Source organism: Pelophylax lessonae (genome assembly GCF_965119305.1).
Source record: "Pelophylax lessonae genome assembly, chromosome: 1".
Lineage (NCBI taxonomy): Eukaryota > Metazoa > Chordata > Amphibia > Anura > Ranidae > Pelophylax > Pelophylax lessonae.
This window is the reverse complement of record NC_138768.1, coordinates 373,187,024-373,204,798: the sequence shown is the minus strand read 5'-3', so window position 1 is coordinate 373,204,798 and position 17,775 is coordinate 373,187,024. Positions and strand designations below refer to the sequence as shown.

At 44.3% G+C, this 17,775-nt stretch overlaps 1 protein-coding gene across 1 annotated transcript in view; it reads left to right on the top strand.

The window, feature by feature from the left end:
- Window positions 1-17,775, top strand: part of PGM5 (phosphoglucomutase 5) — a 179,264-nt gene that overhangs the window by 20,945 nt on the left and 140,544 nt on the right. The window contains exons 2-4 of the mRNA XM_082245045.1: window positions 2,847-3,009; window positions 10,959-11,105; window positions 13,731-13,856. Of these exons, the coding sequence (XP_082101171.1) occupies window positions 2,847-3,009; window positions 10,959-11,105; window positions 13,731-13,856 (436 nt within the window). The remainder of the gene's footprint in view (window positions 1-2,846; window positions 3,010-10,958; window positions 11,106-13,730; window positions 13,857-17,775) is intronic.

The following is a 17,775-nucleotide window of genomic DNA, read 5'->3' as shown; positions in this document are numbered from 1 at the left end:
CATTTTTTCTTTTAAATATATATATATATATATATATATATATATACAGTCCATCAATACATGATTCAATGTCCATGGAATAAAAGTGCAGTCCAATACAGCAGAAACTTTTCAATAATTGCCTCTGATCACTACAGCACCCTACACCCCACCTATGGGTTTCTTCTCACCTGCTTGAATGGACCTTATTAATTAAAGTAGGTGGAAGTATGAAATAACACAGAAAATCACTGAAATGAAATAAAAATCTGGTAACCAATAATACTACCATGTCCAGGAAAACAGGCTCTGAACCATTTGGTAAAGGCAAAATTAATACATTGTCACCCGATATGATGGGTTAAGAGGCAGCATGAAATTTAGTTATAAAGACTAGGCAAAAGATGACACTCAGCATACAAATCAACATAAACAGTAGCAAGGTCACCTAAAGTGCAGTACAGTAGTGGGCTGTAATAAAGCTTGATTTACCGAATACAGGAGACTATACTGCCGAAGTGCAATAATGGCGACTATGCTAGGCCTAGATCGACTGGATGGGCACTGTCCATGAAAATAAAAAAAAGGAGAAGGGTTCAAAAGGAACTTGCATAATAGTTTACTGAAGGGGCAGTCCCCTGTGTTGCTTTTCTGACAGCTATTGCTAGAGCCCTTTATGAAGCGGCGGTGCACTTAGCAACTTAGCAAATGCAGTGACAGTTCAGTATAACTACAGGAAAACTAGGTTTGGTATGCAGTAACCTATATTGCAGTATAGGTTTGTGGTATCAGAATGGTATTGATGTGTTATGGGTTGGATGCACTTGGTGTCCTGCTCTCAGTGGCTCAGTCTCTGCTAGCAGTGTCAATATTGGATAACCCTTTCACCAGTTCCTAGAATGCTGCTGTGGACAATCACTGTGGAAGGGAGGTCCCCTCTTAGTCTCTCCCCGAAAGCCTCCAGTGATCAGCAGTGGGAAGCAGTGGGAAGCAGAGGGTGGGTGGGTGGTGCTGTGCTGCCCCTGGGTGTCCTCACTCTCAGTCTCAGGCTCACATCCCCACTAGCATGGGAATACCCAGACAGAGGTGTGCCAAGAGATAGAACTTTTTCAGGCTGTTTAAAAAAATCCTCTCTCCACCCCTCCTACTGCACTGTGTCTATTGGGATCTGTAGTCCAAAGAGTCTATGGGTCCCATTTCGATGCAGTCCCAAACTACAACTTCCAGTATTCTCAGCCTTCTGGATAGAAGTATATGGACTTGCTTGGCTTTAGCACTCCTCCTGCTGGCCAGAGGTGCAGCAAAATATCAGTATCTCAGTATAAAGTAAAAGTAAACTGATTGAAAGTTATTGTAGCTCTGCTGTAATCAGCATGCACTTGCTTTGGTCTGGTCAGGACTCTTCAGGCTGCAAGTTTAATAGCTCCCCCCTGTCTTCTAGAGGCTTCCAGAATATAGTGAATGGGAGAAGCAGACAAGCATTGTGAATATTTTGCAGCCTAAGCCAATCCCTGGGGGAGGGTGCCCAGGTGGTAGCTGGGGAAGGGTGCCCAGGTGGTGGCTGGGAGAGTCTATCCATAATCTGGAGCCTGCCAGCCAGCTGTGCATAGCTAGGGGGACTATCCTACTGCTTTTCTTTTGGAGCTAGGAGAAATACTAGGGATCTGGTCTGGACGTTTCACTGAGGAGACAGTCTGCCTGAGTCTGGAGAGAGGCATCCAAGTCCCAGGAACACTGTTAATACAGACGTGCAAGAGAGATCCTAGTGACTGTTGCTTCTGTTAACCCCCATTGCATGAAATTAAGGGCTTGCCTGGCCTGGAACATTGCTAATGGTGTCCCAGCACTGTCCATTTTATGTCCTACTGCTCAAAGGACTGTGTTAAGAAGTAGCCCTGAAGCTGTATTGCACAGCTTCCCTAAATCCCATTTAAGGTTCTCTGCAAAAAAACATAAAAAAAGGCACCCCCTAGACCCCCGCTGCACTAGTGGGAGAAGAACCTGGGACATAAATTAGCGGCCCTTGCAGGGGTTGTGCTACATCAAGATATAGAAAATTGTATGTTTTTGTTATAACTATTAATCTTAAAACTTTAACCCATTAATCCCAGGGGTCTACTTATAAATGTTTTTACACAAGTTTGACGTAGGATTGTAAAATGTTTTCCCATTAGGAAATGTTTGAATCTTGAGTTAAAGCACTGCAAATTTTGTGTGGAAATATTTATAAATAGACCCCAAGTGTTTGATATTATGGCACAAAATAGATATGTATGATGAGCTATGAATTAAAGCTCTTGGTAACATTTGTCAAAAATTAGGTTCAGAGCGAAGCTTCACAACATTTTGGTTTACCCTGTATTTTAGAAACTTTGAACAATTTCCACCTTTTGTTTTTATAGTAGGGCTCAAATGCATGGCTATAAATGTAATAATCATTAAATGTAAAATTGGTAATAAATGTTTAACTCCACAAATCAAGAGCCATGCAACTTTCTATAGCTGCTAGCTAGTTGGCTCTGTGACATTCGATTTTCCCCATATGCTGAAATTCTTTGTTGTCACCATCATGGTTACTAATGCCAAGGTTGGGTCAGGTTTATGTTAGGGTATTGATTAATAAAATGCAATGTTCACAAATATTTGTTTAAAAGTACCCACATTATATAATAAATCAGGAAGCTAACTTTGGATTTAGCTTACATGTGGAAAGGGGACATACTGACACTGTGCAAGAACTAAGTCTGAAAGGTCAGATGAGGTGTTAAGTCTTGCTGCAGTTACTGTAAGATTTGTAGCTTTTTTCCAGTCCTGCTGGTAGAACTGTTCAACTGACTCTCTTTTCTGTTTTTTCTTGTTGAATTTAGATTGGACGATTAGTCATTGGTCAGAATGGATTGTTGTCTACTCCTGCTGTGTCCTGCATAATTCGGAAAATCAAGGCAACTGGTGGAATTGTTTTGACAGCTAGCCACAATCCTGGAGGGCCTAATGGAGACTTTGGAATCAAGTTTAATGTTGCTAACGGAGGTATTAATTTCATTTTCACATCTTACACAGTGGAGTTAGTTTACTAAAGGCAAATAGGCTGTTTACTTTGCAAGGGAATTTTCCACAGAGCTTATTGGTGAAGTTTTACTTTGAAAACAACACCCAATCACAAAAAATAAAAAAATAACATTTTGCTTGTATATGATTGGATGATGGAAGTCGGCAGAGCCTCACCTTATTCACTAAACTCTGAGGAAAATTCCCTTGCAAAGTGCAACTTCCCATGCAAACTAAACAGTTCTTTTGCTTTTTGTAAATCAATCTTTATGTCTAATTGCTTGTATAGGTCACATGTAGACAGCATAATTATTGCATTTCAATTACTATTTGAAATAAAATAACTTCTTTTGTAGAAATCTTTTTACTTTGATAATTAGTATACTTTAATGCATTGTGTACATTTAATCACAATATTCCATATTTTATTGTATTTTTTTTTTACTCTACATGTTTTTTTTAAAAGCTTTTCCACACTAATATGCTGACTAAGCTTTTCAGCAAAAGTGTTGGGAGTTAGGACAAACCACCAGGGCCGGTTTTAGACAAAGTGTGGCCCTGGGCAAACCTAAAAGTGGGGCCCCAAATTTTTTTATATTCTACCAAAAATATAGGCGCATTTAATCAATTTAGCCAAATAAAACATACAACTACATAAAAATATGCTTTAATTAAATAACATTAAATTAATTATAATCATAATCATTATAATCACATCAATTATAATATTCTATTATGTTTACTGCTCCTCACCCAGATCTATTATAAGTAGGCCTGGGTGAGGAGCAGCAGAGCCATATAAAGAACATACACAGCTCTGCACATAGCGCTACTCATTTACACTAAATAGAAAGCCCCAGGGCAACAAATATAGAATAAAAACTCTAATACTATCACCATTGACGGATTACACTGTAAAAAAATTGCGTGACTTAACAAACAATCATTAGGTTGGTTCAAGAATGACCAGCGTGTCCCCATTCAATGCACAGTGACCAGCATGTCCCCATCAATGCACAGTGACCAGCATGTCCCCCATCAATGCACAGTGACCAACATGTCCCCCATCAATGCACAGTGACCAGCATGTCCCCCATCAATGCACAGTGTCCAGCATGTCCCCCATCAATGCACAGTGACCAGCAAGTCCCCCATCAATGCACAGTGACCAGCATGTCCCCCATCAATGCAGTGACCTGACCAGCATGTCCCCATCAATGCACAGTGACCAGCATGTCCCCCACCAATGCACAGTGTCCAGAATGCCCCCATTCAATGCACAGTGACCAGCATGTCCCCCACCAATGCACAGTGACCAGCATGTCCCCCATCAATGCACAGTGACCAGCATGTCCCCCATCAATGCACAGTGACCAGCATGTCCCCCACCAATGCACAGTGACCAGCATGTCCCCCATCAATGCACAGTGTCCAGCAAGTCCCCCATCAATGCACAGTGACCAGCAAGTCCCCCATCAATGCACAGTGACCAGCATGTCCCCCATCAATGCACAGTGACCAGCATGTCCCCCATCAATGCACAGTGACCAGCATGTCCCCCACCAATGCACAGTGTCCAGAATTCCCCCATTCAATGCACAGTGTCCAGCATGTCCCCCATTGATGCACAGTGTCCAGCATGTCCCCCATCAATGCACAGTGACCAGCATGTCCCCCATCAATGCACAGTGACCAGCATGTCCCTCATTCAATGCACAGTGTCCAGCATGTCCCCCATCGATGCACAGTGTCCAGCATGTCCCCCATCAATGCACAGTGACCAGCATGTCCCCCATCAATGCGCAGTGACCAGCATGTCCCCCATCAATGCACAGTGACCAGCATGTCCCCCATCAATGCACAGTGACCAGCATGTCCCCCATCAATGCACAGTGTCCAGCATGTCCCCCATCAATGCACAGTGTCCAGCATGTCCCCCATCAATACACAGTGACCAGCAAGTCCCCCATCAATGCACAGTGACCAGCATGTCCCCCATCAATGCACAGTGTCCAGCATGTCCCCCATCAATGCACAGTGTCCAGCATGTCCCCCATCAATGCACAGTGACCAGCAAGTCCCCCATCAATGCACAGTGACCAGCAAGTCCCCCATCAATGCACAGTGACCAGCATGTCCCCCATCAATGCACAGTGACCAGCATGTCCCCCACCAATGCACAGTGACCAGCATGTCCCCCATCAATGCACAGTGTCCAGCAAGTCCCCCATCAATGCACAGTGACCAGCAAGTCCCCCATCAATGCACAGTGACCAGCATGTCCCCCATCAATGCACAGTGACCAGCATGTCCCCCATCAATGCACAGTGACCAGCATGTCCCCCACCAATGCACAGTGTCCAGAATTCCCCCATTCAATGTACAGTGTCCAGCATGTCCCCCATTGATGCACAGTGTCCAGCATGTCCCCCATCAATGCACAGTGACCAGCATGTCCCCCATCAATGCACAGTGACCAGCATGTCCCTCATTCAATGCACAGTGTCCAGCATGTCCCCCATCGATGCACAGTGTCCAGCATGTCCCCCATCAATGCACAGTGACCAGCATGTCCCCCATCAATGCGCAGTGACCAGCATGTCCCCCATCAATGCACAGTGACCAGCATGTCCCCCATCAATGCACAGTGACCAGCATGTCCCCCATCAATGCACAGTGACCAGCATGTCCCCCATCAATGCACAGTGTCCAGCATGTCCCCCATCAATGCACAGTGTCCAGCATGTCCCCCATCAATACACAGTGACCAGCAAGTCCCCCATCAATGCACAGTGACCAGCATGTCCCCCATCAATGCACAGTGTCCAGCATGTCCCCCATCAATGCACAGTGTCCAGCATGTCCCCCATCAATGCACAGTGACCAGCAAGTCCCCCATCAATGCACAGTGACCAGCAAGTCCCCCATCAATGCACAGTGACCAGCATGTCCCCCATCAATTCACAGTGACCAGCATGTCCCCCATCAATGCACAGTGACCAGCATGTCCTCCACCAATGCACAGTGTCCAGAATTCCCCCATTCAATGCACAGTGTCCAGCATGTCCCCCATTGATGCACAGTGTCCAGCATGTCCCCCATCAATGCACAGTGACCAGCATGTCCCCCATCTATGCACAGTGACCAGCATGTCCCTCATTCAATGCACAGTGTCCAGCATGTCCCCCATCGATGCACAGTGTCCAGCATGTCCCCCATCAATGCACAGTGACCAGCATGTCCCCCATCAATGCACAGTGACCAGCATGTCCCCCATCAATGCACAGTGACCAGCATGTCCCCCATCAATGCACAGTGACCAGCATGTCCCCCATCAATGCACAGTGACCAGCATGTCCCCCATCAATGCACAGTGTCCAGCATGTCCCCCATCAATGCACAGTGTCCAGCATGTCCCCCATCAATACACAGTGACCAGCAAGTCCCCCATCAATGCACAGTGACCAGCATGTCCCCCATCAATGCACAGTGACCAGCATGTCCCCAATCAATGCACAGTGACCAGCATGTCCCCCACCAATGCACAGTGTCCAGAATTCCCCCATTCAATGCACAGTGTCCAGCATGCCCCCCATCGATGCACAGTGTCCAGCATGTCCCCCCATCAATGCACAGTGACCAGCATGTCCCCCACCAATGCACAGTGACCAGCATGTCCCCCACCAATGCACAGTGTCCAGAATGCCCCCATTCAATGCACAGTGTCCAGCATGCCCCCCATCGATGCACAGTGACCAGCATGTCCCCCACCAATGCACAGTGACCAGCATGTCCCCCATCAATGCACAGTGACCAGCATGTTCCCATTCAATGCACAGTGACCAGCATAGCATGTCCCCCATCAATGCACAGTGACCTGACCAGCATAGCATGCCCCCCATCAATGCACAGTGATCTGACCAGCATGTCCCCATTCAATGCACAGTGACCTGACCAGCATGTCCCCATTCAATGCACAGTGACCTGACCAGCATGTCCCGACTCCCTGGTGACCATGCTGCTCGGTAATCGACTTCTTCCTCCTCTATGGCGTCGCGACTCGGTCGGACCGGTGTCCTCCGACCGGACACTGGACTATTCTTCCTCCATGCGCGCCGCCCACTGCCTCTTCTCTGATGGCGGGCGGGAAGGTGACGTCGGGACGGAGGGGGGATAGGTAGTAGTGAATGATCAGGTCTGAAGGGGATCGCATATTGGGATGGGGGGGGATCACAGTGTTGTGTTGAATTTGGGGGGAGATCATATATTGGTGGGGGGGGGCAGTGCTGAATCGTCAGCCCCGAGTGTCAGTGGTGAATTGTGTGTTGGGGAATGAGAGCAGTATTGAATTTGGGGGAGATCACATTTTGTGGGGTGTAAGGGGGGGGTGACACAGCAGTGGTGAATTTGGTGGGGGATCACATATTAGGGTGGGGGGTGTCAGTGGTGAATTGTGTGGTTTTGGGGGGGCTACACCACCATTGTATCATACCCCCCCGCACACAATTCACCGCTGATCTCCTCACCAAATTCACCACTGCTTTGTCATTCCCTCCGAATGACAAAGCAGTGGTGAATTTGGTGAGGAGATCAGCAGTGAATTGTGTGTGGGGGGGTATGATACAATGGTGGTTATTGGTGAATTTGGTGGGGAGATCACATGTTGGGGTGGGGGGGGGGGTGTCAGTGGTGGTAAGGGGGGGGGGGGAATGACACAGCAGTGGTGAATTTTGTGGGAAAATCACATATTGGTAGGGGGTTTGTGCCACAGACCCCCTACCAATATGTGATTTCCCCACAAAATTCACCACCGCTGTGTCATCCCCCCCCCCCCTTACCACCACTGACACCCCCACCAATATGTGATCTCCCCACCAAAGTCAGCACTGCTGTGTCATACCCCACACATTTCACCACTGACACCCCCCCCACCCCAACATGTGATCTCCCCACCAAAGTCAGCACTGCTGTGTCACGCCCCCACCCCCGACACCACACAATTCACCACAGAGTCTGAGTCTAAAAAAAGTCACAGAGTCTGAGTCACAGAGTCTAAAAAAAAAGCAATTCCAGAGAGAGAGAGGTTGGAATTGCTTTGACAAAATTTGTTTCCCACCATATTAAGGGCTGCTTCCAAAGCCTATAAATGTAGCACACTGACACCCCCCTCCCCCCTCCCGTTGCTACTGTGCTTCGGAATCGGAACTTACACAGATAAGCACAGTAGCAGGCAGCAGACTCTTAATCTCCATTCTCGTGCACAAACTTCACAGATAAGCACAGTAACAGCCAGCAGAGGCAGAGCAGACTAGAAATCTCCACGTACCTGTCACAACCTGTGGGTGGCTGCCGGCTGGGCTGGCTGAGAGATGTCTTCCGCTCTCTTCTCTCTCTGCACTCTGGCTGCCCCCCGCGGCGGGAACGTGTGGCCCCGCCCCTCAGCTGAGCAAGAGTGTGTAGGCACCTCCAGGGACAGACTGCTGTGGGCCCCCCCCCTCAACCACGGGCCTCGGGCAGTGCCCGACTGCCCGAATGATCAGTCTGCCCCTCGCCCGCCGGCACATAGTGTCACGCTGCCTCCGCTCCGCTGACAGGGGGCGGCTGGGGGCCCCTGGACACTCGGGGCCCTGTGCAGTTTCCCAGTTTGCCCCCCCCCTAACGCCGGCCCTGCAAACCACAGTACAATCCTAGAAGGGTTTGAGCATTTGCAGCATCATTATTAAAAAAAAAAAGAAACCATGTGAATTTGTCCAAATATATTGTCACTGTTGTTTTTTTTGTACAGAGTGGTGTGCATGTAAATATGGAAATACATTTTTTAAAAAGCCATGTGAAAAAAGGAATTATTATACTGAATTTGATCATTATATGTTTTACTTTTTACACATACACCAGAGTACAATATGTTTGCAATAATTATAGGTGTGTAGCAGTGAGCCTTTTTCACTCACCATGCTCGGGAGTAGATGATGGACCCTTTACCTCCTTTTCCATCAACTCCTTAGGTTTCCTGGACATGACCAGGGAAAATACCTTTCTCTGCTTTTCTTCACCATCCTCTCAGAGAGTACCTGCCTGATGAGGCATATGTAGATGGTCTGCAGCCAGGTGAAAGGCCCTCCATGGTCAGAACCAGCATGTGGGCAGTTGGACAGGAGTCTAACAGCATTGCCGCCTCTCTGAAAGACCCAGCTACGTGTCGGTCCCTTTAATTCTCTTTCCAATACCTCCCTCAGTTTCTGGACATGCCCAAGGAAAATACATTTCTCTGCTTCTCTTCATCAGCCTTTCAGAGAGAACACACCTGACGCGGCAGATGTAGCTAGACCCGTGATCTGTAGCCAGGTGAGGGGAACTTCATGGTCAGAACAAGCTTGTGGGCAGTCAGACAGGAGCCTAACAGCATGTGGCCTCTCCTAAATACCTAGCTACTGTGGGAAGCATCTTATTCCTATCAGTGTGTTGTAGTTCCAACAGGGTGCCCCCTTGTGTTCCTGGGTCTGGGGTGCCTTCAGTTGTTCACCTGCATTGCCAAAGCTACCCTGGATTTTGGTGAGAGGGATGCTGTTCATGGAGATGTGCAAGGAGGAGTATGTGCAAGTAGCTATGTTTCAAACTCTTTTACTGAAGTAGTGATTCTCAGCTAGACTCTCCATTGCTTTTAGAAACTATGCTAGGAAGCCACATATTACCCTGACTGGGCCACAGAGACATTACTGGGAGGAGTTGAACAGTCTATGTCTGTGCAACTTTTCATAATCTGTTTTGTATAATTTTGAAGTTTGATGGGAACACCCAAAGGTGGGCAAACACATAAAACTCCAAAAGAAAAGAAACAGAAACAATAGTAGGGACTGGGAGATCCTATGGCTAGCATCGCAAGATATGAGAAGCCAGTATGTGATGTAATGAAAACTGTATTAGTAGTAAATTCTCAGTTTTAGATGGGCTAACACTTTATGCTTTTAAGAGACTACAGTCTTCACTAAATATACAAGTTTGAGGTTAGTTGTATAAACAAAACCTCTAACAGTGCTTTTATTTACCAAGATCTTCTTACAGTATTCTGCTCAACTAGTTTGGGTTCGCATTGTCAGGCATTCATAATTTTCCTAAAGCAAAATGGAAGATGAGGACCACATTGTGTGGGATGAGTGCTAATGGCACACAGGACTGCATTGATGAAAAACTATAAAAAAAAAAAAGCATGATTGCAATAAAAATTCTGCCGGACACTGAATTGTCAATTTTTGTTCAGGAGGTCTTTACCAAAGTGACAGATCTCAGGAATGTTGACAACATATACTTGAAAAGTTGGAATTTATTCTGACATGTTCTTTTGTGCTTGTGACAAAAATGGTACATAAGGGACCTTTAAAGTGTCTTGTCTCAGGCTCATAGTATACCACAAGTAATATTTTCTTGTTTTTGTAATCTTTTTATGATCTCTCTTACTGACTAGATTTTACATTGAAGAGTGACCAATAGAGAGCATCTATGAATGCTTTCACAGAAAGCAGGTGGGCTTCTCAGAACATTGCATTGCAAGAAAAATAACTTACACGTGCTAAGGATTTCCCTGGAAGAGAATTTTCATATATTATTTTTACAACGGCTGCTTTTCTAAATACATTTTGATACTGTACTTTATATAGCTAACAGTATATTGACAATGCACTAAATCAGGCAATTATTGCCCCAAACAGATGTTTCTTGATGCAGATGTTGTACATATGTCTTAGTGGTTTGTATTTCCTCCTGTGATTAGGTCCTTACAATGTCTGTAATTACAGTAGCAGTTAAACCACAATATACATCTGCTTGACAACAATAAATGTGGTCTCTGTTTTGATGTAATCTAGGGACATTTATGCTATATTGTTAAAATGTTTTAAATGTTTTTGTTTAACTTTTCTTATTATATATTTCAGGTCCTGCACCAGATGCTGTAACAGACAAAATTTTTCAAATCAGTAAAACTATAGAAGAGTATGCTATTTGTCCTGACCTGCATATTGACCTCTCAAGGGTGGGAAGACAAGAATTTGACTTGGAAAATAAGTTTAAGCCATTTAGAGGTATAGACATTCTTTTGCCCAGGTTGCACCATTATGAAAGTGATGAAGTTTAAAAATCACTATACACCATGATTGTACGTATTTAATATTGTGTAGCACTGCCCCCGAAGGGACTGCTGGATATTAACTCTGCGGGCTCCCCTGGTTACCAACACACGGCTATAAGTAGATAGAGTTCTTGAATCCCTCCTTGCTCCTGTTGGATCCTCACAGAAGTAAACAGTCTAGGGGTGTTGGTTTTTTGTTGTTTATTTTGTAAATGGGATAGGAGAAGGGAATAGTGCGATAGTCCAACTGAACTATTCACATAGATTAGGACTTCTATCTTCAGAACTTCTTTAATGATCAGGAACAGCCAGGCTGTAAATCCACACTGCCACAAGTGTAGATGGGGGTTAAGTCTCTTGCTCTCTTTACTCTCTAACAAGACGAATTGGTGATTGATATTTTATCTTCAGGACACTCTTACTAGTATCCCCTCTCGGCTGACACACATCCACTGACTATCCTAGGAGCAGGGGTGTCCCCCCTCAGGTCAGGCCCATTGACACGAGTTTCTGTACTCACTGTACTGCATAGACACATCCTCCAGTGTCTCCCTTCTCAGTCAGCTTCCCTGGACCTCTGGGTTCAGCTCCTCTCCGCTACTCTCCCGACCCTCAGGACGACCCCCTGAGGCTGCATGGCACATTTACAGAGGAGGAGGCAGCCACCCCCTCCCTCTGGGACTCCACTCCCCAACGAAAGACCTCAAGCACATGTGCTACTGGTTTTTAGACAGTATCCCAACATGCACAGAGACGACTTTCCCTCTGCCAACCATCAGGACTGTATCAAAAGCACCTGCACCCATTCGTCAGGTTTCTTCCCACTGTCCAACATGCCTACCTATTGGACCAGTGCGAAACACTCTCTAGACAGAATAAGTTGCACTCTGAGCACAATGAGCTAACCTTACTAACAGATCCTGCTCTCTGGTAGGCAGAGAACAATATAGATTTACTTGCAGCTCCTCTGGTAAGCAGACAGAGCTCAAACTATACTTTTTCTCTAGCACCTACCTAGGAGGATGCTACACTTGTTTATTGTCTTTCTGACATTTTAAACATCAAGAAGTGAGACCATATTATTCAACTAAGGACATTCAATGCAAAATGTAACATTCTAAAATAATGCACAGCTATCATTTATTAAATAGGTTTGTTCCATATAAAGCTGTACTGCACACATACATTGCCATATTCTAAAAAAAGACTGAAAGTGCATTCTAGACAGTTCTTTGAAATACATTTGGAACGTGTGGCAGGTTGACTGTTCTTCCCAGCATTTTTACCAGAGTAAAAACACAGCAGTCTACTGTTTCTGTAATTAATTCTCAAGTCCCATTATCAGTAAGTTTTCAAGCTATATTTACAGATTTCCATGAGAAATATTTAGTGGAGGTTTCCTGGAATGTTACTGATTCACAAAGCTCAGTGAATTCCCTGTAAGTCTGAAAACACGTGATATATTATTAGTCCCAGAGGAATGAGAAAATATGCAACTAGTCAACAAGAATGTATGGGGCTTGATTAGTGGGCAACGTCCATTAACCAATAGCACCCAGCCAAACATTCCATTGATATGGCGGCAACAAATGTGGTCTCTATGTCTGTTTCAATAGGTTTTTTTTTATATGTTTTCTGAAGATAAAGGAGGAACATTAGAAAGCAGAGTGGCGAACAATTCTCGCAAAGCTCTGTACATGCAACAAAGTGGATACATAAAAAAAAGGGGGAGGGGACATGAAAGGACCCTAACAAATGGGATGGACTATCTATGAGGTTGTATATAATCACAAACAAAAAGGAGATCAAAAGTGTGATGAATAGTTACATAAAATAGTCTAGAGTCTAGACCAACCACACCATTATAAATAAAAAAAAATAAAAAAAAAAGGGCCACGGCAAAGACGACTTATTGGGTCCACCTATTGTATACAGAAGGACCATGAGGTCTAACGCATTAAAAATACGTAACCTCTATGAAGTGGTCTGCAAACTGGTAGAACAATTAACTTGTGTTATAAGATTTCAAATACTCTCTCCATTGTCAAACATAATTTTAGTCATTTATAGGGGGAACTACTCCCCACAGCTAACAGTGTAAGTAATATAGGTGAGGAAGGGGAAAGGAGGAGAGGAGGGAACAGTAACATGACTGGCATGGAAAGAAAAGAAGAAGAGAAAAAGTATGGAAAAGAGAAAGAGAGAAAGTGAGTCTGTCCGAGTTTCTTCCACCAACCATCTTTGGAGTCAGCTCCGAATGTCTGGAACCTGGAAATAGGCAAGCCAGGGGTACCATATTTTTTCGAAGAGGGATTGTTTATGTTGCAAGATATTCACAATTTTTTCATTTAACATGATCCACGTGAGTTTAGGTTTCATTAAAGCTATATCTATAACTGGACTTTTCCATGCGAACACAATAGCGATTTTGGCCGCTAGGAACATAAAGTTTAATTAAGTCTGTGTGTGTGGTCTCTATGTCTTACTATATTTTGCACATAGACATTTTTACTTGTGCAGCTTTAGTTTTTTGTATTTACAAATTGTTTTAGTCTATGTAATGTTCTATGTTTTCTAGTTGAAGTAGTGGATTCAGTGGAGGTATACCTCAATTTACTCAGAACACTTTTTGACTTTAATGCTATCAAAAGCTTGCTTACTGGGCCCGACCAACTGAAGATAAGAATTGATGCAATGAATGGAGGTAAGGGTAATGCTCTCTGATGCTGTATAAAATACATTAGTACTGTATATAAATGATGTGACAAATAATACAGTGTCAGATGTACTACGAGGCAGCTAATGTTCTTTCATGGTATGAAAACTGACGTGAAACCTGAAACAAAATAATAGACAGTAGGCTGTTTTTTTGATGGCCAGCAATAACAGGCAATGGTAAGATATTAAGGGATAATCCAACCTTCAAACATTTTTACCAACCTTACAGATGTATGATAGTACATGTTCATATTCTAATATATTTATTAGAATTTGTGTATTTGAGGCACCTCATTGTTATAATTCCAGCCTGGCTTGTGGACATTTCCTTTAGAATATATTAGTTAGGGGTATCTTTTAAATTTTGAAGTGCACCACTGAGATCCCAGTTTTTTACCCGAGTACCTTATAACAAGCATAATCAGATAATATTCATGTACTATTAGTTACAATATCTTTAGAATTGGCAGAGCAGATACTGTTCACCTAGTAGAGTGGATGTTTACCTTACCTAGAACTTCAGGCAATTTTTTATCAAAATGCGCTATGCAATCAATAGTTAACTCCCATGAGTAGTATGCTACCTCACCTTTGTTTGGTATGCATTGTCATTTATCCACCCCTCCTCTCCCCTTGTCTTTTCACAGAAAGCCTGGTGTTATGTGAATGATTCACAGAATACATTTTAAAAACATCATGTTGCCACCATCTTATACCGGGTCCATTGAAATCATTAAAAATGAATTCTTCATTACAAATAAATCCTTGCATGCATAATTACATTAAAAAGATGCATTAAATCGCAAAATAAATACATTTATATTATATCCATCTTGCCAGTAGGACCAGTCAGTCTATGCTCTAGAAAATTACTGCTCCATCCCTACCTTTCTCTCCACAGCCCTCACTGCAGCTCCCAGCCTCTCACTGTACTAACAAAACTATATCTAGCAACAGGTGCAGTTGAGCTTGTACCGGTTCTTCAGCTGTCTGACATGAGCCAAGGATGGTGCACTATTTAAACCTCACAAACCCAGTACTCTGAGCTTGTGATTGAGTTTCTACACTGGCATTCTATTCTTTTGCACCTGCCTGCTCAGACTGCTCACTTCTTGTTACAGACCACACTATATGAATTGCCGCTTGACCCAATTTCTTCTTGCAATTGACCACACTATTTGGATTGCAGCCTGACATGACCATGACCATACTATAAATATGTACAAGTACTGTACATCATGATACCATACTGTACACAATATAAAACAAACTGCAGCGCTTAAGATTAAAAAAACGAATCATCAGATTAATGTAAAAAGTCCCAAGGTTGTAGTCATGCCAGAATCTTCCACCATGGTGTATCATTCATGTAAAAGTGTGAACACAATCCTCCACCATCACCGATAAACACACTGACTCTTACCACATACTGTGGACCATTATTTCCACAATGGTCAAATGCACATTGAGTGGTTCTAGAGGATCACACAGCCTCTAATGCAAGTGAATCTTTGTAGTCAAAACTGCTCTTCAACATCCAAGATAGGGCACATGAGAATCAGGAGAAATCAGCAGAAGAGTCTCATAGTGTAGGAAATTATACTCAAGTTTAATAAAAAGTAGAATCACACTCACCAAATGACTGACAAAATATTGCCTGAATGTTGTAAAATAGTTATGGTGTTTCAAACCAGCAAATTGTCCGAACTCTGGATGTGACGATGTGTGCGCAGAACAGACTCCATCCAACGCGTTTCATCATGTAAACATCATCAGGGGTGCCTCTGATGACTTCTACATGACATCAACAGGGGCGCCCCTGATGACGTCTACATGATGAATGATGATGATTACAAATGATGAAAGATTGCTGCAGGCCTGCAGCTTGTGTTAATACTGTTTGTGTACAGCTACAGCTTGAGGCAGGCAGCAATTATTATTACAACAGGTCACAGGACACGCACACTGTATGTAGAGTAGACTGTACCTTCTCTCTTCTTAGTTCTTTCACTTGAATTTCACTTGACTTCAGCTTCCCTGAGTGAGCCTCCACAATAAACTATCCACAAACACCAGGTCTGTGTGGGATAGACAGCCAGGGACTGCACAGGCTCCTCTGCTCTCTTGTGGGTGGGACTGGACTGAAGCCTGGAGGAATGACGTCACATTGAGGTGGGCAGAGTGCCGCGCTCAGGACCTCATTGACTGGCATGTTGGCACCTGTGCTGTGCACACAGTGCCAGCCAGGCCACAGGGAAGGGCATCATCCAATTCTATTCAAGCAGCATGGGGAACAGACAGCACTGGCTGGATCACAAGGCCTGCACAGCAGCCAGCCATGCACACAACAGGAGACACAGCACTATTCTTTCCGGCGGAGCCGCGACAGCCGCGGCTGCCACCGGTCCCAGCTAACTGTGACATCTGATGATCCATCCGGGCCAGCCTGCACCCTCCTGGCTAGGCTAGGCAGCAGTGCACCCTAGATGGCTGCCTAGTTCGCCTAGCGGGAACGCCAGCCCTGCATTTACCTGCTGACTATCTGACTGCATACTGGTTTTCTGAAGCTTGTAGTGCTGCAGGTGTGTGTCACTTCTTCAGGACTTTCTATTAACTCATGCAGCCTCTGCTATTGAGCACACTCGGGCTCCAGCATCACAGTCAGTTGTATCTCACCTACAAACAGTACTTGACTTTCTGTTCTCACCTTTACCTAACTCACCTGACTAATATCAGTCATACCTTCCAACTCTCCCGGTCTTTAGTTTAAATCCCAGTGTTCCATGGATCTAACCCATGTTCCAACACCAGATGCTAAAACTCTCATTCCAGCATCCTGTGCCTGCACTGACATTCCTGTCACTTGAATACAAACAGCTGCTAGAGTAATGCCCCGTACACACGTGCAGATTATCTGAAGACTTTTGTCTTCAGATTTACCTTTTCTATGTAGTGCAAGGGCCTGCCGGATTGCATACAAATTGAAAGTGTTTAGGTTTGACCTCATATTATATGGTTTTGGTAAGTCTGCAGACAAAAGTCTTCAGATAATCTGCACGTGTGTACGGGGCATAAGGTTCCACTACTTACCACCTCTGCAGCTCTGACTGATGACATCATGTAATGCAGAACCCATCACAGAAAGTTATTAGTGGAACCTCATTCTGGTGGCCAATTTGTTTACAAGTGAAAGCAGCAATCAGCTGAGCTGCTACTGTAATCAATTTTGGGTTTGCGCTAATAAAGGGGGCCGGGATCATTCATAAGAAAATATCCTGCATTGTGCTAGTGCAGTCTGTGTGCTGGTGATGTATTGTATATGCTGTACCTGAGCAAAGTAGGAATTGGCTATTTCTCATGTGTAGGTAGTCAGGGGGGGTTATTGATGCTGACACTGACACAGGTGAAAGGGCATTATTATTGATGACACTAACACCAAGGAGGGGGGAGGTTATTATTGTTACCAACGATACAAATAAAGGAGGTTTAATGCTATCACTGTCACTGACACCGATATTTGTGACTTATTATTGCTGCCACTGGCACCAGTGTTAAGGATTATTATTGCTTCCACTGACACCTTTGAAGGTGGAGTTATTTCTGCCTCTCCTCTGAGTTATATGCCCAGAAGCCCTTAAGCAGCCACGTCTGTGGGAGCTCATCACTTTCATTCCACTCATGTGGGGGGGGGGGGGATAAAGCAGTAGTACACGTGTGACCAAAGAGGCCCTTGAGGATGGAAGGGGTTATACCCGTTATACAGTATGCATATCTTTTCCTGTTTTTTTTTTTTTTTTTTTTTTTTTACAATAAATATAGCCATTTTTTAATATTTTTTAGTTGAACATTGTAAAAAATAAAGGTTGATTTACATGTTAGCTCAGACTCTAATCAGACTCTAATGC